The following is a 24,871-nucleotide window of genomic DNA, read 5'->3' as shown; positions in this document are numbered from 1 at the left end:
GTGCAGCCGCAGGGCGTTTCTGTTGGTCTCACCTGTTTGTTTTCCCCCCTGCAGGACAAGGCAGGGCTCCCCGGACCCAAAGGCAACAGGGTGGGTGCCTCAGAGAATTGACGCCTCGGTTCTAGCCGGGCTGTTGTAGCATTTCCTGTCTGCCCGTGCAGGGCTCTGACCCCCAGGGCGATGACTGTCGCTCAGAGACTTTAACGCCAGAGGGACCCTCGTGATGATCTCCTCTGACTTCCTGCACGTGGCAGGCCGCAGAATCTCCTCCACCCACTCCTGTAACAGACCCAGACCCTCTGGCTGAGTCACTGACGTCCTCCAGTCAGGATTTAAAGACGTAAAGTTACGGAGAATCCGCCCCTCCGAGTGACCCGTGCCCCATGCTGCAGAGGAAGGCGGAAAAGAAACCCCAGGGTCTGCGGAAAGATTCCTTCCCGACCCCAGATCTGGCGGTCAGCGGGACCCTGAGCATTTCGTCCCTCTGGCTCTATTCTCAGAAGGATAGGAGCAGGGAGCTGGGGCACTGCTGGGTTTCCCCCAAGAGGAGGGCAATGGATGGGGGAGCGGGATTCAGAATGGTCTTTCTCCACCCCTCCCACAGTGAAGGGGAGGGTCTGAAACTAATGTTCCCTCCATACTGGAGGGGTTTTGCACTGATGTGGCTCCACCAATGCACCCCCGGGAAATTACGGGGGAAAGTCATTCTGATGCCAACCCCCTTCTTGCACCAGGGCAGCACATCTGCCCCAGCAACGTAGCCATGTCCCTATAGTTACCCTGGGCACATTTCCCTAGTCTGGGGAAGCCTTCGATTTGTCTGTAATAGTCGATGGTGAGTCCACGGCCGTGCTGGTCTGGGAGAAGGGCAGAGATCTGTTATGCTGGGACTGACCCAGGCTCCCGCACCAGCTGCAGGACAGCTGTCAAGTCAGCAGCTGCTGCCCTGCTGTCGTTGGCTAAGGCACATCTTCCTGCTTCCCTACCGTGTGAGCTACAGGAGAATCGCCCATATCTGTTAGCACTATAGGGCCTGTGACACACACTGCTGAACACTTCGTATTCTGTCCAGTAGAGGGGAGCAGCGTTTGCACATCCCAACCCTCCAGCAGCAGCTTCCTCTCTCCCAGTGTCCCGCTGGGAATGCTGGCTGAAGAGTGTTTTGAAGGCAGCAAGCGTCGGGCTTTGCATCCTGCCTCTGACACCCTGTGTGTGTCTGCTTCTTTCAGGGAGACCCTGGCATCAATGGAATAAAAGGAGAGAAGGTGAGTGCCCGGGTCCCTCAAATCTCCTGCCCATCCTTAGTGTCGTCGGCCCCCTTCTCCTCTCGGATCGCAGGCCCTGTCGATGGTCACCACCCCTCCGAAGAGGAGCCCCGAGTCTGGCCTGCAGCCTTTACCCTGTTATGGCTCGCAGAGGCACTGGGAGCCTGTCTGACCCAGCGCCGTTTGGTTCCTTCCCTAGGGTGCCCCGTGCGTGTCGTGCAATCCCGTCGCTCTCGCCTCCATGCTGCAGAGCTCCGACCAGCTCCCAGGGAAGGAGGGGCCCAAAGGGGAGCCAGGGTCCCCAGGGATCGGGCTGCCGGTAAGTACACGCCCTGTTCCTTGGGTCTCGAGCATGAGGCGGGGCAGGCTAGAGGCTGTGCCGGGCAGAGTCCCTGGGGTGTGGGCATGTACCCACGCAGGCCTGATCCCAGCCAAAGAGGGGCTGAGACACTGCTGGGGACAGCCTGAGTGGGGCATGGAAGGCGGATCTGGCTCCCCATCCTGTGGGAGGCAGAGGAGGCTGCAGGCCCCTGGTGTGTAGTGAGGGAGGGGAGAAAGGGAGTGGAGCCAGATGGTAAAAGCTGCCAGACCCCACCTGCCCAGAGGGAGGAAACGGGCCCAGCGCCCCAGCCTTCAAACAGCCAAAGGAGCCTTGCCCACACAGCTCTGCAGAGGTCATTAGAAGGCTCCTCTCAGCCCTGATCTCCTGTCCTCCCCAGGGACATTCAGCTTCCCCAGCTCTCCCTACCTGCACTAACCCACTGGAGCTGAGCCCCTGGGGGTCCGTGTGTAGCCAGCCTCCTGGCTGGCCTCCCAGTGGGGTCAGATCCCGCCGAGCATCTGTGCTCAGATCTTGGGCCTCTGACTGCTGGAGCCAAAGGAGGGAGTCCCCTGGCAAGCAGCTGTAGAAAACATGGAACAGTCACTAGGGCGGGGGACGCGGGCCGGTCCTGCAGGGCGGGTCACGCCCATGAGAGGTCTCAGCTCAGGGGAAAGCTCTTGAGTTTCCTTCCTTGCAAAGATGGGCCTAAATCCAACCCCAGAGAGCCTCGTATCCAAACCTGGCTGCTACCCTCATCTCTGCTCCAACCCCCTAGGGCCTGTGCCCCCATCCCCACGGGTGTTTTAGCCTCTTGCCCTTTCCTCTTCCCCCCACCACCTTAAGAAGCCTGGCACCTGGTGCCCCTTTTCTCCCCTTCCCTCCCTGTTGCCTTGGCCCAGCTGGGGATGAACTCTTTGCTCCCTCCCTGGCTCATTCCTAGGGGCTCCCCACTCTGCAGGTTTGCAAAAGGCTGTGCTGGGCTCCTTGGGATCCTCCTGCTGGATGGGTAACTTGGTTTCTTTGCTTGGATTGCAGGGTAAAGCCGGGGCCCCTGGGCTGGCCGGATCCAAGGGGCAGCAGGTGAGTCCCCTCATCCTTCTGCCTGCGGCTTCCCCTGGGGGTGGAGGGTTTCTGAATGCGAAGGGTTAAACCCTGGAGGTGGGAGGTTGGATCCATTACAGCAAACCCTGCCTGGCCCTTCCCCGTAGCTCTCTCTGCACTGCGGATAACAATGTTGCCTTCACTGCTGCCCCAAACTTCTCAGGCCCTACCCTGGCTCCCTGCCCTGCTCCCTTTGCCCCACGCGGGCAGCACCGAGGGGCCACATCTCCCTGCTGGGGAGGGGACTCTGCCAGCTGGGCCTCCCCGACCTAGTTTTGGCAACCGGCGGCTTTCTGGTGGCGCCCTGAACCAGGCTGAGGACGCACCGAACCTAAACTCCTGGCATTGTGAACCTCTTCGCCCTGCGCTCGTTTGCAGTGCTGGGTCTGTGTGGTCACTGTCTTCCTCCCTCCCTTCTTCTGGGCCTGACCACCCGCGCTCTCTGCTTTGCTTCCTAGGGGGAGGTCGGAAAGACGGGACCGGCCGGCAAACCTGTGAGTACAGGAGCTGGATGCCCTAGGGCTGGGTGGGGCGCCCTCTTGTGGGGAGCTAGTCGTTGCCCCACTGGCAACCACAGCAGAGGCTCCCGAGGCACCTGAGAGCAGTGTCAGTAACGTGTTGTGAATGCAGCGAATCCGTGCAGAGCGCGGGTTGACAGAGACATGGATCGGATCACCAGGAGGTCCCGAGTGCATACACAGAGAATGTGTGTGTATGGGATTGCAGGGGCCTGTCGCATGCACGTATAGGAGTGTGTCTACATGTGTGGGTTTGCAAGGGTCTGTTGTGTGGGCGCATAGGTGTGTGTACTTTTGGGATTGCAAGAGCCTCTCGTGTGTGCATGAAGGTGTGTGTGTACAGGTGTGGGTTTGCAGGGGTGTGTTCTGTATGCACGTAGGGGTGTGTGTACATGTGTGGGTTTGCAGGGGCCTGTTGTGTATGCACGTAGGGGTGGGTGTTCATGTGTGGGTTTGCAGGGGCCTGTTGTGTATGCATGTAGGTGTGTGTACGTGTATGAGCAGAGCTTTATAGGCACCTGTCTCACCTCTGCAGGGGATTCCAGGTGACAGAGGGAACACTGGGCCTGCAGGACTGAAAGGAGAGAAGGTGAGATCCTGGAAACCCTTGTTCCAGAAGGAGAAGGCCAGGGATGCTCTCCCACCCAGCTCACCCCTAGAGCTGTGCCCTTGTTGAGCCTCTTATGGAAACTCCCTCCCGGCAGCTGTTTTGGGGCGGGAGGGTGTCTCCCGAGAGTCCCCTTCCTCATCCGAGTGCCCCCCCCCAGCTCCTCCATGGCTGTGCATCCCCAGCACAGGCGTTACAGCCACATGATGTGGCTCAAAAACCTCCCAGCTGGTGCGTGAGACGGGCGCCTTGGCCAGAACATAAAGCCAGGCTGGCCTGGCTCACCTTCCCCACCAGCAAAACCAGGGGTCTCCAGGGGTCTGCCACCCACCCCCACCTCTACCTGTGCACGGCGTGGTCACCGACATGAGCGGACAGCTCTGCTTGGGTGGCCAGGCACCCCCTGCCCAGGCATGGGTAGCCCCATTTTGTATAAGGCAGGGTGGGATCTCCAGCCCACAGGCTGGCCCAGCTCCTGGGTGACAGCAGTGAAGCGAGGATGAAATCCCTCTGCCCTGTGAGCTCCGTGGAGCTCTGAGCCAGCTGGTACCTCCTGGACTCCCTCCAGCCACAGAGCAGGGCCCGCAGGGAGGAGCGCCCCCCACGACCCCTTAGCTGGAGGGCTGAGCCAGGAGCTCCAGTTCCGGGGCACTGTTCTGGAGGCAGCCGCTTACCATGGTGGCTCTTGCGAGCTGTCCCACTAGGACCCGGCCTGAGACCCTCTAAACTCGTCTTGCTGAAGAGCCATAGCATGGCTGCTGCTGATCAGGGCCCGAGGCAGCATTTCCCTCTGGGCTGAAGGGTGCCGGGCACCGTGCCCATCCCCCTTCCTAGGGGCTGCACAAGGACCCACAGGGCTGAAATGGCCCATACGGAGTTTGCCGAAGTGCCCGTTGTCAGTAAGGAGCCAGGGAACATAGCTAAGGGACCAGGGAGGACACGCTGGGCCGCCCCCCCCATCTCTGACCCTGGTGCCTGCCCCTCGCAGGGAGAGCCGTGTGGCCAGTGCCTTGCTCCTCCAGAGGCGCTCGAAGGGGAGGCGATCGCAGTGTCCATGCCTGGTGCTCCAGGGGAGAAGGGTGAGCCAGGCCTGCCCGGCACTGGGGCGCCCGGCAGAAAGGTGAGTCAGTAGGGCGTGTCCGGGGGGAGAGCAGGGAGGGCCGGGGAAGGGGTGAAGGTAAGAGAGAAGAGGAGGGATAGGAAAGGGAGGGCATGGCATGGTGGGGAGGGGATTGCAATGCTGCCTGATGTGCTGGGCGGGGGGGGGGGGGGCGCTGAGGGGCAGTGAAGGTGCTGAATGAACCAGCAATGAAATGGTTAATCCAAACTGGCAGGCCCCACCGAGCACAACATCTGTCCACCTGGCTCTTTGCTCCTACAGCCGGTGCGCAGGGGGCACGGGCTGGCAGTGGCATTGGGGGTTGTGGGCATGTTCCCACCCCTGACTCCCTCCTGGGCTTCATCCTCAGGGCCTCTCTGTTAAGGGGTGCTGTCACTGCCCTGGGAATGGGGCGGGGGGGCTCTGGTGGGGGGAACCTGGCTCCATTCCTTTCGGTCTGATTGGCTTGTTTCTTCCTCCCTTGTGTGTTTTGTTCCCCCAGGGCAAAGCTGGGGAGCCTGGACTGAAAGGACAGAAGGTGAGAGGGAGGGAAGGGGTGTCGCTGAGCAATGCTCCCTGCCCCTCCTGCTTCCCACGGTCCCTAGCTGCGGAAATCCCCCTGCCCTGCCCCCATAGCAGCAGAGCTGCTTCTGTGGGGGCTTCCCTTGTCGTGGGCTGGGCTGAGCACGCTGCTCCTAGGGGAATCGGAGTCCCTGGGGCTGCTGGGTCCGGCTCAGTCCTGCCTGCTGGGAATGTGCGGATGAGCACTTTCGCCCTGCCCCAACTCATCACACGAGTGGCGCTGCCAGGCTGTTAGCACTTGCTCTGTTGCTGCTGGCACCCAGCTCTCCAAGGAGAGTGGGGCAGAGACCCAGGGGAGGCAGGGGGCTGGGATTCCTGTGATCCTCTGGGTCACAGCCTCTTTGTCTGCTCTCCTGTCCAGGGTGATGCAGGAAATCCAGGGGACCCTGGCACACCGGGCTCAGTGGGGCTGCCAGGGCTTTCGGGTGACCCCGGCAACAGGGGTCCGACAGGGCCCAAAGGTGAAAAGGTGAGTGCCCCCCTCCCACAGAGCTAGCTCTGCCGGTCAGTGCAGCCAGGGCCCAGGTCTCTAAGGGGCAGACCTGGGATGAAGCTACGGGTGAGTATTGGCCCCCACTATCAAGATCCACCTGCCCCCCTGCACCCTGCTCCAATTTGTGCCTTCTCGAAGGCTGACACTGCCGCTTGGAGCCAGTGTCTCTGCTCCTGGCAGTCCCCGTTGTGAGCTGGTCAAGTTGCTCCCTGTTCTGGGCCACCCGCAACAGGGAGACCCTCCCATGCTGGGAGCAGCTTTCCTGTTCCCCCTGTTCCCAACCTCCCCCCACCCCGTGTCCTTTCCATACAGGGGCATCTTTGCTCTCCGCAAATCGTCCACTGTGCGGATCAAACAGCTGGTTACCATCCCCCCCAAGACACGCGTCTCCCTAGCCCTCCGCAGCCATTGCTGGGGGTGCTGCGTGCCACCCTCTCGTGGTCCCTGGCAGTCCTGCCCCTGTGGAGCCATTGCCTCTATCCCAGTTAGCAAGGCATGCGCTTTCTGAAGCAGAGGGTGGCAAGTTCAAATCCCCCTTGGGCTCAACCTGGATGTGACTTTCAGAGGAGGGAAAGTGCGGGGTTTCTGCTTCCCTCGGTCCCCAGCCGCCGCGCTGGTATCCATTTCCTGTGTACTGACCCAGGCCCCTTTCTCCATCCCCCCGGTGCAGGGAGATGCCTGCGAGACCTGCCCCACCCTTCAGGGGGAGTTCTCGGACGTGGTTGGGGTGCCAGGAAAACCCGGAGCCAAAGGGGACCGTGGCCCGTTGGGTGTTGGACAGCCTGGGAAACCCGTGAGTGCCCCTCGCTCACCCCCCACACCGGCGATGTCCCTGATCAAAGAGACGTCCGCTGCCTGCTGAATGACCTGGTCTAACGGTTCTATGGGGCGGGTGTTTTTTAGGGTAAACCTGGACTCCCTGGGATTCAGGGGCCCCCTGGTCTGAAGGGGCTGCAGGTGAGTGAGGGCAGAAGTGGGCTTTGTCATATGGGGATTGCCGAAGGCTGGGGCTGTTCCATTCACCGGCGTCTGTGGTCTCTCTAGGGCGAGCCAGGCCCCCCCGGGATCGGCGCCCAGGGTCCGCAGGTGAGTCTCAGCACCGAGCCGGTAGCCCAGGGTCAGCACCATCCCCCAAAGAACAGCATGTTGCCGCCCCTTCCCTCACAGCCCCTGCTCTCTCCAGCCCTGCCTTTCGCCTTGTTTCTGGCATTGCCCGGCGGTTCCACACCACCTCCCACCCTGGCTGCCGCAGCAGCCCTGAGCCCCGGGGCTCCAGCACCCCCTGAGCGAGCGCGGCTGCTCACCTCCCATGGCCCAGCAAAGCTCGGCTGGTATTACTTTCCTCTTCGGGCAGTGCCCCGGTCTCCCTATGCATGGCAGGATCCGCTTCTAATCTGCCTGCTTGGTTCGAAACACACCCACCTCCCTGCGCCTCACGCTGGCCAGGCTCCTCTGTGTCTCTCTTCTTCTGAAATGCAGTACATAGGCAGCGCAGGTCCCTGCTCGGCTGCCCCCTCTCGATCTATGGGCACAAGACCCTTCTCTGCAGCCCCCCTCCCCCTTGCAGAAGAGCCTCATCCCGTCCCACGTGTTTTCTGGGAAGGTCATCTGGAGCTGTGGGTTTCCCTCTGCTTCTGCTGCTGCGCCACATCATTGAACCTGGGGAAGCATTTGGGGGTGAGGTGGGCAGAGGAGATGCCAACCCAGCTGAGGCCAGTGGCCCGAATCAGGGATAACCCTGAGTGGAAGGAAAAGAGCTGAGAGTCAAGTATCAGGCTCGGCTTGATCCCTGACGTGCTGAATAACGTCTGCCCTGCAAAGGGAGAGGGGAGGGTGGCATCCTACCACCCCCTCCCTATTTTCTGGTGCCCCCCCCATCAGCACCCCTATCTTCATGCTGGAACCAACTGCTAGAGTGAGACTCAACCAATTCTCTCTGTCTTTTAGGGGGAGCCCGGGGAGACAGGCCCACCTGGGACTATTGTGAGTATGCCTTCATTCCTCCCCCTCCAATGTCCTGACAAGACAAATAGGCCCCTGCCAGTCCCTCCGTGGGTGGGGGGCATGGAGAGTGGAGACTTCTCTTCCATCAAGTATCCCTTTCAAAGGACCAGCCCCCATTGCAAAGGGAGAGGAGTCCGGGGCCAGTTGGGTGGCTGGGAAGAGGATTTGTTACGTGCAGCATAAACCGTATCGTGCAGACACTTAAAAATATGACCAAGGCTGAGAGTTTTGCTGCTGTTTCGGGTCCCTGGAGTGGCCCCGTATATCCTGCCTGGCATGTCGTATAATTGAGATATGCTTTGTCACCGCTGAGTGTTTATATGTCCTGAAAAGGGGCCAATTTCCCAGTATGCCCCATATATTATCAAACCTTCTCCCTGCCACGCTGGGGCGCGGTGTGCCAATGGGCAGTGAGGCTGTGCGGTGTCACACAACATTGGTACGCAGTGTTGTGCTGTGCAAGGTTCCACGATGCCAGACACAGCCCTGCATTGCACAGTGTCACGCCAGGCTGTGTTACCTGACGTTGTACCGTCAGATAGGACGGTGTGGTTGCCAAGGTTACACAACCCTACTCTGGGTAACGTCACAACGCTGCTACAGGTTACACTGTGCAACACCTGCAGTGGTGTGGAAGCGTCACACAGTGCTGTGTTACTCTGCATGCCACTCCACTGCACAATGCCAGTCTGGACCACTCGTGCGATGCACAACAGTGTCTCCCAGCATTGTGCTGCACTGGTGCACATGGGGCCACACAAGTCGCTACACGACACGATGTTCTCAGAGTCGTGCTCACTTGGAGACATGCTGAGTTGCTGGAGGAACCCTGAGCTGTAGAACCTGCAGCCCCTCGAGAGGGGAGCGGGCCTGAGGGTCCCATGTGCGGGGCCAAGTCCTGAGCTCCTCCCTCAGCCCCGACAGACGTCTGCCTGGGGAATCATAGAATATCAGGGTTGGAAGGGACCTCAGGAGGTCATCTAGTCCAACCCTCTGCTCAAAGCAGGACCAATCCCCAATTAAATCATCCCAGCCAGGGCTTTGTCAAGCCTGACCTTAAAAACTTCTAAGGAAGGAGATTCTACCACCTCCCTAGGTAACGCATTCCAGTGTTTCACCACCCTCCTAGTGAAGAAGTTTTTCCTAATATCCAACCTAAACCTCCCCCACTGCAACTTGAGACCATTACTCCTTGTCCTGTCCTCTTCTACCACTGAGAATAGTCTAGAACCATCCTCTCTGGAACCACCTCTCAGGTAGTTGAAAGCAGCTATCAAATCCCCTCTCATTCTTCCCTTCTGCAGACTAAACAATCCCAGTTCCCTCAGCCTCTCCTCATAAGTCATGTGTTCCAGACCCCTAATCATTTTTGTTGCCCTTCGCTGGACTCTCTCCAATTTATCCACATCCTTCTTGTAGTGTGGGGCCCAAAACTGGACACAGTACTCCAGATGAGGCCTCACCAACGTCGAATAGAGGGGGACGATCACGTCCCTCGATCTGCTCGCTATGCCCCTACTTATACATCCCAAAATGCCGTTGGCCTTCTTGGCAACAAGGGCACACTGCTGACTCATATCCAGCTTCTCGTCCACTGTCACCCCTAGGTCCTTTTCCGCAGAACTGCTGCCTAGCCATTCGGTCCCTAGTCTGTAGCTGTACATTGGGTTCTTCCGTCCTAAGTGCAGGACCCTGCACTTCTCCTTATTGAACCTCATCAGATTTCTTTTGGCCCAATCCTCCAATTTGTCTAGGTCCCTCTGTATCCTATCCCTGCCCTCCAGCGTATCAACCACTCCTCCCAGTTTAGTATCATACGCAAATTTGCTGAGAGTGCTATCCACACCATCCTCCAGATCATTTATGAAGATATTGAACAAAACCGGCCCCAGGACTGACCCCTGGGGCACTCCACTTGACACCGGCTGCCAACTAGACATGGAGCCATTGATCACTACCCGTTGAGCCTGAAAATCTAGCCAACTTTCTACCCACCTTATAGTGCATTCATCCAGCCCGTACTTCTTTAACTTGCTGACAAGAATACTGTGGGAAGCTTAAACTCACCCTGCTTGGGCCGTTAGCAAGGTCTGAACCATGCCCCTTCACATCTAACAGCGTGAGCCTCTCCTGCACGAGGTAAGAACTGAGTCTGGGCCAGGTACTCTGTTAACGAGTCTACCGCTGCTGCCAACTAACGGGCTCGCCTGAGATGATGCGTGTGGGTGTCCATGTCTCATCAAATTCCAGCGGGAGTTGGCAGCTGAACTCCCGTCGTCGTCTGTGCAAATACCTGTTAGCGGGCAGCAGTAGTAGACTCCTTAACCTATGACACGGACCAGCCACTAGAGGGAGGCAAAGACTCTCTTCCTCCTAAAGCGGGTGGCGTCAGGCACTCTGGAGCCTGGCTCAAGCAGGGAAAGCAAAGGGAGTTGCTGACTGTCGTCTTTCGCCCCCCCACCAGGGACACCCTGGACCTCGAGGGCCGGTAGGAGCCGTGGGAGAGAAAGGCGCCAAGGTGAGTGCCCCCAGCCTGGCACTGAGCTCTCCCCTAGTGCCTGTGGGTGGCTGAGGGGCAGTGGTGCTGTCCTGGATTTGTTCTACAGTCTGGCAGTGACAGATCCCCGGCCAGGAGCTGTTGTCTGTCCGGCCGGGTGACGGGGCTCCGGCCAGGGGTTCCCTGCCTGTGGAGCCCATCCTGCCTGCAGTGCTGCCTGATGGTGATTTGGCCCCCAGCCAGCCCCGCTCAGGCTATTAGCCATGCAGGCTCCAGCCGTTAGCACCAATATCCTCCACGCGTGCGCAGGCAAGTGGCTACTGAATGGCGCTGGGCAAAGCCATGGGGCAGGAGGCTCCAGCGGGCGGCAGCGTGGCCGGACACAATGGTGTAGCCGGGGTTTAGCATGCAGGATAAGCCAGGGCTGCTGGAGTCCAGCTCCCGGCCCTGTTGGGAACGGGGTGTGGGGGGGGGGTTCAGGACTGGGGCCGTGTCCTTATTATTCACCCCCTGCTGCCCCCAGCCCGAAGGCCCTGGGACTACAACTCTGCTGCGGCCCCCTACCAGCTCTGCCAATGCTCCGCAGTCCAGCCCTGCTGCACCACCCTGCTGGGCTAGCCCTGGGCCTATGCAGGACACAGGGCATTGTGCATCTCACCAGCTAGTGCTGCCCAGTCATCGATGCCCTGCAGTGCCAGCCGTGCTGCCTGCGGATGCCCCCGCGGTCGTAGGCACTCGAGGCACTCAGGAACACAATGATCTCAGATCAAGGGAATGAAGCTCCTTCCCAGCAGGGAGCCAGCGGGGACTGTTCTGTGGGTGGGCAACAGTGACACAGAAGCAGGAGGACAATCTAACTCCTACTGGGGTGAAAGCATCCCCTGGCATGATGTGTCCCCCAGAGCTCTGTGCAGGGCACGCTCAGACCCCTGAGCCAGGCACTTGGCATCTGACCCTGGCGTCCTGCGGCACCATGGGCCATCTCTGGTGGTGAGGGTTGTTGCTGGTGGCTGTCCAGGCCAGGTTGCCCCTTTACAGCCTTGCACTCTATCCCAGGAATGACCCCTCCTCTCGCCGTGGGCCGGAAGCCTTCCTAGCATGGCAGGTTTAACAACTGCACCAGGTGCCAAGTCAGCTGCGGTGGCTGGGTGCTTCCCCTGCAGTGGAGACGTTCCTGGGAGATGCAGGGAAAGGGGGGGGGGGGGCTGTCTGGCATAGTGGTCAAAGCCAGGAGACCCCGGAGGGCTGGGCCACGCCTTCACTTTGTGGTCTTGAGCCATGTCAGCTTGTGCCATGGGCCCATGAGGACTCCAACCCACCCCTGCAGTAGGAGCAGATTCCCTCCAACCCTGGGGCTGGCCTAGATGTGACTCTCTTTTTTTTTCCCTACAGGGATCCCCTGGCCTTAAAGGGGAGGTGGGTCCTCCCGGACCTCTGGGGATGAGCATCACTGGGCCGCCGGTAAGTACCCCGTACCTGCCACAGCACTGGACCCTGTTAACTCTGCAGCTTCGGGGATGTTACAGTCGCTTCCTGTGGGTGCCCGGACCTCGCCCTCCTCAACGTGTTACCCGGAGCAATCACCCCCTTGCACACAGCCCCCCACCTCGCCCCTGGCTCTGGCACATTCCCTGACGCTGGGTACCAGCCAGCGAGCCTCAGATGTCGTGGTGAGTCTGGCTGCTTGGGTGGAGGATGGGAGAGGAAAGGGAGCAGCCTGTCATAACCCACTCCAGGCCCCTAGCTCAGTGGGGGGCTGAGATCCTCCCGCTGGACTGTGCTACCACCTTAGGCCTCTCAGTGCGGGGCGAGAAGAGACCAGACCTGGCTGTAAGCATTAGAAAGGGGAGCCACTCTTGGGGCTGCTGGACACAGGCAGATGCCATGGCTGTCCCTGGGCCTCCAGACCCCAAACCAACTGGCCCTGCCTGAGCTGGCTGGTGTCACGGCCCGGAGGCTTCCTAAGTCCTAGCCTGGATGGAAGAGTCACAGAGCAGTCCGTGCAGTGCCTGTACACAGGCAGGATCAATGCCACTCGTAGTTTTGCACCTGGTTATGGACCCTCGGTGCCTTCTATTAAGGAGCTTTCTTAACCGGAATGCATCTGTTAGTCAGAGCAGGGGCAGGGAGGCCGGACTCCTGGGTTCTGTTCCCTGATCGGTCGAGCAATACTGGGAAGGTGGCCAAGTTGCTCCATGCCTCGGTTTCCCCAACTGTAAAGCCGGGGTGATGCTTCGCCTGCCTCACATCTCTGCTGTTTTGCTCTCCCCCTAGGGCCGCGAAGGGCAGCGGGGAATGCCAGGGGTTCCCGGATCCAATGGGCTGATGGTACGTAAGATGCAGCCCCGCGTCTGCTGGAGGGTGTTCTCCAGCTGGTGGGAGACTCTCCGAAACCACCAGGCTAGAATCGGGCTGCGCCGGGTGTTCGCTCCCTTGGGACCAGGCAGTGCAGCAGCCACAGCAGACTGACACTGCTCCCGCTCCCCCGCGGACAGGCCTCACCCCACGCGACCTTCCCCCCGGCCACGCTGCGACACGGCGTCCCCCGTGCCCCGGTGATGTCGTGGCGCGACGGTGCCGCCCCGGAACGTCGGGCCTGGTGACGCCGCTAGAGGCCGCCGGGCCAGATCCTGGGCCGGCGCGAGTGGTCCAGGCTCCGCTGGCCGTGCTGGAGATGTGCCGATTCATGCCAGCCGAGGATCCGGCCCGTTGGGAAGGGCCGCGTCTTTGACAGTGTTTTGCGCTTTGATGCAGGCGGCCTCCATGTCGGGAGAGGCGGGAGCAAGCTCCTCCCCTCACCCTGAGGGCTCCCTGTCTCTGATTCGACCCCGGTGACAGAGAAGTGGACGGATACCTTGTTAAACGAGGTAATGGCGTTAGCCCATTCTCTCTCCATGTCACCTCCATCACCTTGGTGTCCATCACCCTCACACATCACTTTGCCCACAGCCCACCGGGGCTTTATTTGCTGAAAGAGAAGGATTTTTTGATGCGGGGGAGGGATGGGTCCATCCCTGCATTTCCCTGCTGGACCAGCTCTCCTCCACGGGAACTGATGCCCTGGCAATCCTGCTCTGCTGCTGGCTCTGTGCCTCAGTTTCCCATCTCTGCAGAGGGGATAACAGCACTCCCTACCTCATGGGGCTGTTGTGAGGGTAAATACGGTAAAGATGGTGAGGTGCTCAGATGCTGCGCTTGGGGGATCAGATAAGGACCTAAGTCAGATAAAAAGAAGATTGGTCCGGAGAACTGCCCTTCAGCAACCCCCCACCCTCTGGGGAAGTGACAAAAGAGGGTCCCCAGGAAAGCTCAACTCCCAGTGCCATGCATCTCTGGATTTCACTGGGAACTGATCCATCATTGCCTTGGGGGCTGTGAAAGAGACACTGTCGATTTATTCTTGTTAGGCCCCCAAAATCTAGATTTAAGTAGAAGGGGGAGAAAAATAACCTTTGGATATGAATAGCAATGTTCATTCAGCCGGTGAAACCAGGTGTTTTCCCTCTTGTTTTACCCCTCCTCCTCCGCGGTGCTGGAATCCCACAGGTAGCGAAACCAGGAAGGGAAACTGACCAGGAGAAAGTGAAGCAGACCGCACTAGCTTTTCAGCTTGGGCATTAGCGACGCCGCCCATTGAGGGGGCAGGGGACATGGGGCTGGGAGGCAGGGGGACCAGGGTTCTGTTCTTCACTTGTCCACGGGAATCTTTCCATTGATGTCCGTGAGCTTCGGCTCAGGCCCACGGTATGCGATCTTTGCCTCCCTGCCTATAGGATGGGGATGACAGTACGTTACTGTCCCTTGTAAAGTGGTTTGAAGTACTTGGCTGGCAGGTGCCCTAGAAAGGTTGAAGCCCAGAAGGAGACAAGCTGGAAGTAGTGCCAAGGGGATATGGGAGTTAGAGGCTTTCCCTCTGAGTCCTCTCTGGCGTGGTTAGTAACAGAGGTGGAATTTTCGGGAGATGATTCCTGCCTTGGCTGTGGTCCTTTCCGCTATTGAAGTCCAACAGCTGTTACACTCATTCCCTCCAGCTGTCTGGGTTCTGCTCAGAGCCGGGTGAGCTATCCATTGTGAGTAATCTAGGAGATGAATGGAGGCCTTTCTCCGGCCTGCAAGCAGAGCTGGACTGGACCAAAGGCTATTCCCAGTGGTTGGTTCCTTTGTCACTGTCTCATGCCACCTGTTCGCCGTGCGTTAGGGCTGGTGTGTGAATGGTCGCCTAAGCCCCATGGTGTTGTTTCTGATTGGATGACTGGAAGTTTTGGAACAGGAGACAGGCCAATAGCAGATGCTTTTGTGAATTTGGATATTTGTGCAAAGAGTAGCCGCTCACACCAACACAGACTTGTTTGCACGATTGTTGGTGAACAGTGGATGTTGGGGCACAAGCATGGCAGAAGTGAACAGCTGTTCCCAGGCTGAATGGGCGTATGCAGCCCCTGCCCAGCGCTTCTCCGGTTCTGGTTCCGGGACCCAGACAGAACCTGCGACACAATGTCTTGCTCCTGACCCATTTGACGTTGGCCTCTAACATGTTTCTCTCGGCTTCTTCCCTGCAGGGAGAGAAGGGGGTGCGGGGTGAGAAGGTGAGCTGGTTTCCTTTCCATCCCTGATTGCTGTCTGGGCCCCGTCACCTCCCTTGTGGCTGAGCCTGTGCCGACAGCCTGCAGTGGAGGCTGCGGCCGATTGCCACCCGCGACCCTCCTTCAGCATCCACTCACTGCTGGGCACTTGGTCTTGCAGCTAAGCCACGGACAAGGGGTTCTCCTGCCCTGGCACTCTTCCCCTTGCTCTTCAGGGTAGGGGTGTCCCCTCCCTGCCATGCCGACTGCAGAGACCAAGCAGTAAGGCATCAATGCGCATTAGTGACACCCCAGTCGCTTGTGACTCAACCAGGGGGCTCCCAGCTCTGACCGCCCCGCCCCCCGCTGGGCCCTATCCAGGGGGCTCCCAGCTCTGACCGCCCCGCCCCCCGCTGGGCCCTATCCAGGGGGCTCCCAGCTCTGACTGCTCTGCCCCCCGCTGGGCCCTATCCAGGGGGCTCCCAGCTCTGACTGCTCTGCCCCCTGCTGGGCCCTAGCCAGGGGGCTCCCATCTCTGACCGCCCCGCCCCCTGCTGGGCCCTAGCCAGGGGCTCCCAGTGCTGATTGTTCTTGTGTTTTCAGGGGGACCCCGGCGAATGCACCTGCCAGCCTGGCCCCCGCGTGGACCCCAACTACTCAGGGATGCCGGTAAGCCCTGAGTCTGCCTATTCCTGGTCTCCTTCTCCAGCTGGGTGATGGTCTAGGGCAGGCCACCTGCCCCCGCATCCTGCGCTGCCCTCCCCTTGCTGCCCAGCTGCTTTCCTGCCTCGGTGGCTGGGCCAGTGGAGCTGTGACACCTGCGCCCTGGACACTGCTTCGCCTTCGCTAAATGCTCTCCCCTTCTCTTGGACCCGCAGGGAGCCCCAGGACTGTGGATCGGGACCTCCTGGCAGCCTCAGCCTGGCCCGCAGGTGTGTGTGCTTCCCTCTCTGTCTGCGTGGCAGCCTGCGTCCTCCTGCGCCCACCCCTGGCCGCTCGCCCAGCACTGCCCTAATGGCCCCTCTCTCTTTGTTTTGGGGTGTTGCAGGGTCCACCAGGTGCCCCAGGACCGCCAGGCCCCCCAGGAGCTCCGGGGAGACAGGTGAGTGAGGGAGAAGGGACTGGGGTGGGCTCTCTATTGCAGGACACAGCCGTGAGCAAGTTGAGGCCCCGATCCTGCTCCCTTGGGGGCCAATGGTGAAACTTGAGTGGCCTGTGGTGGGATCAGGCATGGCCGTGTGTGCACTTATGCACGTGTGTGTGCATATGATCTCCAGTCACCCCTAGACTCTCGGGGAGCCCAGCTCTGAGTCTGAGCTGCCAGGCTTCAACTCATCACCCCACGAGCAGCTGCTCTGATCAGGGCATGAGCAGCCAGCAGGGCGTCCTGTAACCCTCCCGCCAGCCCCTTTGGGCTATTCCTAACCCCCAAGTCTCTCTCTGGGACCCCTGCCTTGGCGGGTGCCAGGGAACACTAACGACCCCCTGCCCACACCAAGGCTCGTTAGCCAATCTGGCCGAGCGCTCTCCAGCTAGAGCTGCTCGCCGCACCTTTACGGGACGTTTCATTGTCAGCAGTTAAAAGTAATGCCGTGTGCTGCGCTGCCTGGCTGAGCCAACCCCAAGAGGCCCAAGATAGCCTCCACCCAACTCAGAGGGGAGCTGAGTCTCTGTAACCGTCTGGCGACTGGTATTTCGCAGCTTCCCAGCCTAAGGGAGACCTTGCCCTCTTCTGTGTAAACATCTTCAGCGTTAAAGAGACTATTCCCTGTCCCTTGGATTGGAGCTGCAATCGACGAGGGATCCCCAGCCATGGATGTAGCACCGTGGTCTTGCCTAAACGTTTTTGTTGGTGCTACCGGCATGAGTCCAGCTCAGGGAACAGCATCTTAGTGCAGTGCTGTGGCCTAGCCAGCGGACGGGGGAAGCACCAAGCAATTTTGTAGGTCCCACAGAAAAAGAGTATTATTTCTTGACCGAGAAATGGTACATTTTAAAAACCGCCCCCAGTCCTGCAGATTTCAGTCCCTACTCAGGCACCGATCCCTTTAAAGTCAGTGAGGGTTTTGCCTCAGAAGGGCCCTGAGGCTTCAGGGATGGGCCTTTTAGAACTGTGTGTAATAAGAATAAAGCCCTACAGTATTTGTCCCAGAATGGTTAGTTTCTGAAAAACTCCCCCCTCCACAGTGAGGTCTAGAGGCTACAGCCCTGGGTGGGGAGTTAGGAGACCTGGGTTCTATTCCCAGCCCTGCCGCTGAGCAGCTGTGTGACCTTGGCCACATCACTGTCCCTTTTCTGTGCCTCAGTTTCCCCATCTGTAAAAACAAGGAGAATGACACCACCCTTCCTTGGTAAAGCTCTTTGAGACCTACAGATGCAAAGAGCTGAGTGTTAGTGGTATCAGATCAGAGCGCCTTTAAGGCAGAACCAAGTTTGGGCCCCAGAACCTTACAAGAGCAGCGCTAGGTGGAGAGGAAAGAAGAGAGAGAATGCGAGTGGGAGAAGGCAGCAGGGTGTCAGGAGAAGGCTGTGCAGAAGGATTTGAATATTCAAGCTCTCTCCTTGGCTTTAGGGCTTCCCAGGACACAATGGTTTGCCAGGACTGCCTGGGCCAGCAGGAGATGTGGTAGGTATAGGAGCTGATGTGTCCGTGTTGCCGCCTGCCCTAGGTGTGTGCTTAGCTCTCTTCCGCCGGTAGCTGTTGCCGAGTTATTTCCCAAGTGCCCAAGTCCTCCCGGGCAAAGCACATGTTAACGTACAGCCTGTTACCCATCATGCTTTCCATTGCTTTGGCGGTCGCCCTGAGCAAGACGAGCCTCCGGCGATAAAGGGGCCGGTTTCCAGGGGTTTGCCCTCTCTTTCTGTGTGTGTCTGTTGCAGGGGCCGCTCTCTGTCGTAGCCGAGAGGAACATCGAGGTGCTCAAGGTAAGCGCGCTAAGGAGCAGAGGCAACTCTAGCTGCGGGGGCGGGGGCATGTCCGGGCCTGAGCCAGCCTCTAGCTGACAGGGGCTAGGGAGCAGGTTACCGCACCATTGGCCCCTAGACAGGTGGTTGGACCTCTTCCTGTAGCATCTGGCGCCGGGCCCTGTCGGAGCCCGAGGGAGCCTGCTCTGATCCAGAGACTGCATCTGCTGAGTAGGAGGCTGTTGTAGTCACACGGGCTGGTCACTAGAGGGTGACACAATCCCATCTTCATAAGCTCCACGGGGCAGGGCTGCTGGATCGCTCTGCCTGTGCAGCGCCTAGCACCATGGGGCCCCAATCTCCGGCTGGGCCCTGTTGGCCCCATCGTGATGCAAACAATAGACAATGCACTGAGCCAGCGTGTCCCAGGTGGCCGCTGGGCAGATCCCGCCTCGTGCAATCCCTGCTCTCCCCCTCTCTTGCTAGAACATCTGCGGGGATTGTGCCCAGGTGCAGACTGGCTCCCACACGCCCAGCGGAGTCAAAGGGGAGAAGGGTGACCAGGGCATGCCTGGTGCCCCCGGCGTAGACAACTGCGCGCGGGTGAGTCCCCAACCCCCACCTCCTGCGGCGGGTACTTGGCAATTAGCCACCGTCCGGGGGGACTCAAACACAGGGGAAGCTCCTTGCCTCAATGGCAGCCATGTCCTGGTGTGCAGTACACCCCCGAGCACTCACACATCCACTAGCATAACGGCCCTACCCCGTGGATGCCCAGCTCCGCACATCCAGCGGCATGGCCCCACACACACGTGTACACACGTGTCTCCTGGCCACACTGGTACATCTGTCCTTAAGCTCCCCCTTGTGCAGATAAACACCTGCCCAACGCAGGGACATGCCCGGGTGCATAATCCCTGCCTGCACCTGGTACCACCTCGCCTACTCCCGGCCTTGTGCAGCTCCTGGTTCAGGCCCCCTTGCACACCCCGTTCTCCCTGGGGCTGCCCATTCTGCCATCCTCAGTGCAACGCGGGCACGCAATCTGAATGGCGGTCACTGATGCCAACCCTTGGCTCGCTTGGTCGCTGGGGGCACAAGGCAATGGAGTCTCTGAAGGAGTGTGGGTGTTGGGGGTGGGGGTTACCCTGCACTGTGGAAACTGGGTCTGTGCTGTATGGGCCCAATCCTCCAAGGTGGGGCAGGCTGGGAGTCCCCAACACTTGGCAGGCCCCCCCCCCCAGGTGATTGGAAGATGCTGATCCCTTTTCTCCATGCCTCCACCGGGGACACGGCCAGCCCCACAGCTCCTCTTCCCCAGCTGAGGCAGGAACGTGGAGCAAAACCCAGCAGGGATAAACTCTCTGCGTCTCTTCCTCTTTCAGTGCTTCGCTCAGTTCCCGAGAGCGGAGGAGCCCCGGGTGAGTAGAGCCCCGCGAACTCGGAGCTGGTCACGGGAGGGCTGAGGGGGCCTGGGCAGGAGACTCTGCTCTGCTCCCTGGTGACCTGAGAGCCCCGCTAGATGAATCCATACCTGGGCTGTCTAGCGACAGGGCGTTGGGACTAGCGAGCACTCAGCATGGGGGACTCACCTGCTCAGAGCACACGCAGGGCAGCCACGTTCCTCGGACAGCGGTTCCCCGAGCACGGCGGGGCTCCAGGGCAGTTTTACAGCCCGCTGGGGCAGACAGGGTTTTCTAGGTGCCAGCCTCCACTCTCTGCATGTGACAGGCAGGAACATGTTGGCTTGGTTCTGCTGGGTGGCTGGCTGAGTTCCACAGCCTGGGAAGGGGGGGATTGATCAGAAGCATCTCCTGAAATGGGTTTCGTCTTCCCCGCCAGGGTGACCAAGCAGAGAGCGACGGTGACTGTGTTGGAGACCCTGGGCTGCCGGGGATCCCGGGCTTACCTGGAGAGAGGGGGGAACAGGTACGTTCAGCATTTTCCAACTCCCCGTCTTTGGCCCCCTGAGAACTGCAGTTCATGGGTGACATTTCTAGCGACTGATTGAGATTTCCATCCCCACGGCATGGCCCTTAGATACCCTCCCCCACCAGCATCGCCTCCCTCCCGCCCCTTGCCGCCTCCCCCCAGGGAGAGCCTGGGGCACAGGGCAAGTCTTGCAGCATGGCCTGAAACCCCCAGGCCAGAGCCAGCCCCAGCCCACTGAACTCCAGGTCCTGGAGGCGAACTGTGCTGAAGTCAGTGGGAACCGGCTCCGTTCAGCCTACCTCTTTGCTCCGTTCTGGATTTCCCGTCTCATGACGGCAGTCGCTGGGGTCTCCACCTGCTCCTTCTGTGAATTTGTGACGGGGATTGAACTGGAGAAGCTCCCGACCTACCAGCATGAGCTGGTGGCTGTAGTAGACTCCCAATCTCTGAGGCTCAGGCACAGAAGGGAGTTGTCGTACACACTCCCCAGTGGGCTCCGTCTTGACCTCACACACCCATTGCAATGGCCAGGCGTGATGCTCTGCTTTACGGCTCCTGTCTCAAGCATCTCACTCTGTGCTGGTCTCTTTGCAGGGCCCACCAGGGATGAGAGGATCTCCAGGGCCCCCTGGACCGACTGTAAGTAACCCTTGCAAAGAGAATACTCTGTAGACTTGGAGTTGTCCTGCTCATTGTATGTAGGGCGGGGTGCTGCCCCTTCCTGGCACCGTCCTGCTCTGGATGGGACAGTTATCTGTCGCTCCCTCGGGGTTGCCATCGCCTGTGTTGGGGCGGTGAGCCCTAGGACGACAGATTGCTGTGCAATGGGGACTCCCTGCCATGCTACGGCCTCTCAGAAAATCCCAGGCTGAAATCCTGGCCCCATGGCAGTCAATGGCCAAGCAAGCCTAGATTTTCCCCCGAGAGCCTGGGCTGGGAATGGCTGAGCGCGGCAGAGTGGCCATGCGTTCTGCCAACCCAGCGGCGAATCCCAGGCCAGCCATAAGGCCACGGTGAGGGATGGAGGCGGGTAAGTGCTTCTGGACTGAGCTGCCTTCTCTAGATGGGAGCAAAGATGCCATTGGCGGTGAAGTATGGGTAAGTCTGCAGAGCTGTTCTGGAGACCAGAAGAGGAGAGATCCTGCTCGGAACCAGAGTCTGAAACAAGCCGGTGTCGGAAAACCCAGCCCCTCAGCTTCCCTGCCGAGCGTCCTGTCCCCACCAGCCCCAGGCCCAGCCCCGTCAGCCTCCTGAATGTGATTTCCAAGGTGTGATCATACTGTTTCTTCCCTTAGGGCCCTCCAGGTTTTCCTGGAACGCCTGGCGCACCCGGATTGCCTGTAAGAATCCAGCACTGCACGTGCTCTGTGCGGTCCTTTGTTGCTGACGCTTGTTTGGCTTTGTCCCTCTCCATTCCTCTCCTCTAGGCTCTATGCCTGATCACCCAGCCAGGCCCCATGCACACCGGTTCCCCGAGGTTGAGACTTCTCCAGACCCCAGGAGGAAGAGCCTCACCCTGGTTAATCTCCTGCCCTGCCGCAGTGGCCTCTTATCCCCTCTGCATCCTTCCTGTCCCCATCTCTCCTTTCCTTGCCTCTCATCTCCCTCTCAGTGGGCCTGATTATCCTCTCGTTTACATGGGAGTAAATCAGGAGTAACTCCATTGAACTCAGTGGAGCCAGCTTCTCAGCCGGTGTAAATCTGGCCTTGTGGCTAAGGCAACTGGCTTGGGACTTGGGAGCCCTGTGTTCCTTTCCTGGCTCTGCCCCAGACCCCCTGGGTGACCTTGGAATCTCTCTGAGCCTCAGTTCCCCATCTGTAAAATGGGCGTGATTCTTCCTTTCTCTCCCCCCGCCCCCGCCCTTTGGCTGCTTCAGTGGTGAGCTCCTTGGGGCTGGGACTGTCCCTCGCTGTTTGTCTGTGCAGCACCCAGCACAATGGGGCCTTTGAGCTCTGCTGGGGCTTGGAGCTGCTCCTCAATCCACATGAAAACCTGGTGTCACTCCAACGGAGCTGCTCTGACCCAGGGCTTGTCCGCACAGAGACAGTGCACAGTAAGCCAGGGTGTGAACGTGCAGCCTAAATGGCTGGGTGGAGCCCGCTGCCACACGCTGGCCAGTCTGGTCCAGGGCCCCACTGTGCGAAAGTAAGACTCAGTCGAGAAAAAAATTGAATCAATTCCACTTTTCCCCTCCTTTCTCTTCATTCTCTCTCTCGTCTCCTCTTCCTCCTGCCTCAGCGCCCAGCTGAGTGCGCAGGGTCTTTGTCAGCAGAGCCCCAGTCCTGCCCTCTGCCCCACGCCCCAAACCCCTGCAGAGATTCAGTTACCAGGCAAGGGAGATGGTGCCTGAATTGTGGTTTTTCTCACAGGACTCATCCCCACGTCATTAATGTCCTAATCTCATATCTGGCATCTTCCACTAATGTCACAGTAACCCCACGGTCTGTTTGTGTGATTGCTATGCAGCGTTCACGTCCTCACCGGTGTGTCCTACGAAACAGCATCACTTTCCACCACGCAGGTGCCATGTAACCGAAACTAACCCCCATCCTAGTCGCTCCTTGTTGCTATGTCGATCCCCACCCAGGTTCATTTGGAAATTGTAGGGACCAGGGGCGGGGCCTGGGTGTTACCTCCTTAGCCCCTCCCACTCTGTAGCTTCACCTGTCAGTCACGCCTCGGCACGCCCAGCGAGAACTCATGTGCGTTTCGTGTCTGTTTCCCGCGTGCTGGGGGTGGCACATCCCGTCCTGTGCACACGCTCGTGTGCTTCACTTGGGGATGTGGCGGGAGGGGAAAGGAGACTGGGAGTCCTTGGGTGTGAACGAGGTCCCAGGGAGTGGGCAGCTTTAGCTTCCACTCCTGGGCTACACACAACGATGAGCCATCTGTGGGGCAAGACTTTCCCTGCCCAGCTTAGTGCTCCCTGCTAGCCCCAAGTCCCTGCCTTCTGAAGGGATGTGCAGCACCCGTCCATCATGGTCCAAAGCACCCTCTCCAGAAACCAGGGCTGCTGAGGATCTGCCTTCCAGCGTGTCGGCCAGTCGGCGCCGGCCTGTGCTGGGAGGTCACGTTTGGGAGGAGCGTTTGGGGTGAGGGGCCAGTGGGGGGTTTCAGGAATCGCAGCATCCAAGACGGTTGCCTCTGTTCCTTTGGAGATGGGCCAGGTAAGCCCCTCTCTCCCAGCCAGGGTGTGTCTACCCAGCCATGCGCGCGGACGTCGCTAGGGCCAGGTCCCCAGTTGCTGCAAATTGACAGGGTTCTCCTGAAGGTGACGGAGCTGGGCTGATCCACCCCGACTGGGGATCCAACCCTTTGAGCCCCATGGACGAGATGCCTGCTGAGGTGCAGGGTGGGGCTCATCTTCAACCCGGCTTTCTCTAGGCTCCTCTGGCCTTTGTGCCTTCAGACAAATGCAGATGCTGCCCCTTGGCCTACCAAGTGCTGGAGCAAGCTAGCGGGGTGGCAATATTCCGAGGCTCCCTGGCAGAGGGGCCAGCTCTGGAAAAGCCAGGCCTGCGGCTAGGTGGCAGGACAAGTTTTCACAGTGCCGATAGCCCTGCGAGCCTCCGGTGGCAACGGAGGGTGTGTGAACTGAAGCGCCCGGCTCCGGGGGCGGGAGCTGTGCTCGTGTCTGACGGCACCATCCCACCCTCTTCGGCCCTGCCACCAGCAGGGTGGGAACAGGGCTCAGGGTAGAAATGCCTGGCAGAACTTCATGTTTTCTCTCCAAAGGGTCTCCAGGGCGAGCGTGGACCAACTGGGCTCACCGGCGCGAAAGGGGAACTGGTGAGAGATAGACCTGGCTGTTACCTCCCCAGTGGGTTTTGCTGCCCCGTGGGGGAGAGGGGCTAGCAGGATGCTAGTTTCCTGCTGGAGAAGCCCCCCCATCACTGTCTGAGGGGGAGACGATGCCTCGGTTCAGAGGGGCTGCGACATGGACAGAGGTGGAAGCTCAAGTCCTGCAGCCCCAGGTTCTGGGCATACTAATGATCCCAGCTCTGCCCCAGAGGGACCTACCTTGGCTGGCTGTCCCCAGCTCGGTGGGCCAGGTGCCCCTCAGCAGTGGGGGCCAGGCACATTTACTTGCCAGACCAACCCATTAGCAGGTGGTTTACATCCGTGCGCACCAGGCTGGCCCAGCAGAAAGAGGCACCGGTGCATACCATGGGGTGCAGGAACCCAGCAGCTGGGAGAAGCCGTCAGCACGGGTGCTTAGCCCTTGAGCCTGGCATGTCTGATCCCATGTTGTTCTCTTCAGGGCCCTCCCGGTCAACCCGGATACCCTGGTGCAATGGGCCCCCCCGGGCTGCACGTGAGTACCGTTGTATTTAGATACACGGGGATTAAGGTAGCCCACTCACTGTCCACCAGAGTTGAACACGGCTCGGGGTTTGGTACACAGAGTCCGCAGCCTGCGAGCACCTTGCCTTAAAGATACAGCAAAGGAGGAAGGCGAGTTACTTGTTCCCTTTAGCTGGAGCGAGTGTTTAGAAGGAAAATCCCCCGTGTCTCTTAGATAGCATCAGAGCTACGAACTCTGCTCTGGGGGGGACGACAAGCTGGAGCGGTTGGGTTGCTGCTCCTATTAAAGCCTGAGCCCGTTTCCTAGACGACAAAACAAAAGACACACAGGAGGGGAGAGAGAAAAGCACCGATAGAAAATCCAGCTTTGGGCTCCGGTGTTGACTCTCGCTTGCAACCTCCCTGCTGGAAACTCACAGGCATGTGACACAGTCTATCAGCCTCGCCGAGCCCTGGCAAGCGTGTCCCAGCATCGGGCTGTTTAGGGCATCGCTTTGAGCTGCCTCTTCCTGGCTGCAGGCTTATAGCCGTCTTGCAATATATAGAGTCTTGGCCAGCTAAGGCCGACGCTGATTAGACAGAAGGCAAAAGGAGAGGGATAGGAAAGAGAAGGCGGGATTTAGGTGGGGAAGGCAAAGGACACACGGGTGGTGGGTGACTTAGCACTGGTCTACACTAC

The 24,871-nt window shown here is 59.5% G+C and overlaps 1 protein-coding gene and 1 long non-coding RNA gene across 2 annotated transcripts in view; one reads left to right on the top strand and one right to left on the bottom strand.

Moving 5' to 3' along the window:
* COL16A1 (collagen type XVI alpha 1 chain) overlaps nucleotides 1-24,871 on the top strand; it is a 90,828-nt gene that overhangs the window by 47,026 nt on the left and 18,931 nt on the right. The window contains exons 24-52 of the mRNA XM_073317249.1: nucleotides 55-90; nucleotides 1,230-1,265; nucleotides 1,465-1,584; nucleotides 2,623-2,667; nucleotides 3,147-3,182; nucleotides 3,742-3,795; nucleotides 4,802-4,933; nucleotides 5,415-5,450; nucleotides 5,856-5,963; nucleotides 6,658-6,780; nucleotides 6,891-6,944; nucleotides 7,032-7,073; nucleotides 7,935-7,970; nucleotides 10,456-10,509; nucleotides 11,881-11,949; nucleotides 12,763-12,816; nucleotides 15,048-15,074; nucleotides 15,654-15,719; nucleotides 15,929-15,982; nucleotides 16,099-16,152; nucleotides 17,623-17,676; nucleotides 17,931-17,975; nucleotides 18,441-18,557; nucleotides 19,340-19,375; nucleotides 19,797-19,883; nucleotides 20,481-20,525; nucleotides 21,182-21,226; nucleotides 23,623-23,676; nucleotides 24,149-24,202. Coding sequence (XP_073173350.1) covers nucleotides 55-90; nucleotides 1,230-1,265; nucleotides 1,465-1,584; nucleotides 2,623-2,667; nucleotides 3,147-3,182; nucleotides 3,742-3,795; nucleotides 4,802-4,933; nucleotides 5,415-5,450; nucleotides 5,856-5,963; nucleotides 6,658-6,780; nucleotides 6,891-6,944; nucleotides 7,032-7,073; nucleotides 7,935-7,970; nucleotides 10,456-10,509; nucleotides 11,881-11,949; nucleotides 12,763-12,816; nucleotides 15,048-15,074; nucleotides 15,654-15,719; nucleotides 15,929-15,982; nucleotides 16,099-16,152; nucleotides 17,623-17,676; nucleotides 17,931-17,975; nucleotides 18,441-18,557; nucleotides 19,340-19,375; nucleotides 19,797-19,883; nucleotides 20,481-20,525; nucleotides 21,182-21,226; nucleotides 23,623-23,676; nucleotides 24,149-24,202 — 1,773 coding nt within the window. The remainder of the gene's footprint in view (nucleotides 1-54; nucleotides 91-1,229; nucleotides 1,266-1,464; nucleotides 1,585-2,622; nucleotides 2,668-3,146; nucleotides 3,183-3,741; nucleotides 3,796-4,801; nucleotides 4,934-5,414; nucleotides 5,451-5,855; nucleotides 5,964-6,657; nucleotides 6,781-6,890; nucleotides 6,945-7,031; nucleotides 7,074-7,934; nucleotides 7,971-10,455; nucleotides 10,510-11,880; nucleotides 11,950-12,762; nucleotides 12,817-15,047; nucleotides 15,075-15,653; nucleotides 15,720-15,928; nucleotides 15,983-16,098; nucleotides 16,153-17,622; nucleotides 17,677-17,930; nucleotides 17,976-18,440; nucleotides 18,558-19,339; nucleotides 19,376-19,796; nucleotides 19,884-20,480; nucleotides 20,526-21,181; nucleotides 21,227-23,622; nucleotides 23,677-24,148; nucleotides 24,203-24,871) is intronic.
* LOC140900275 (uncharacterized) lies at nucleotides 13,882-24,263 on the bottom strand. Its single transcript, XR_012155603.1, has 3 exons — nucleotides 23,908-24,263; nucleotides 19,547-19,863; nucleotides 13,882-15,041 (listed from the first exon to the last, which is right to left on the bottom strand). It is a non-coding gene; the product is annotated as an uncharacterized lncRNA (long non-coding RNA).

Source organism: Lepidochelys kempii, chromosome 19 (assembly GCF_965140265.1).
Source record: "Lepidochelys kempii isolate rLepKem1 chromosome 19, rLepKem1.hap2, whole genome shotgun sequence".
NCBI classification, from domain to species: domain Eukaryota; kingdom Metazoa; phylum Chordata; order Testudines; family Cheloniidae; genus Lepidochelys; species Lepidochelys kempii.
This window is presented reverse-complemented; position numbering and strand designations above follow the sequence as displayed.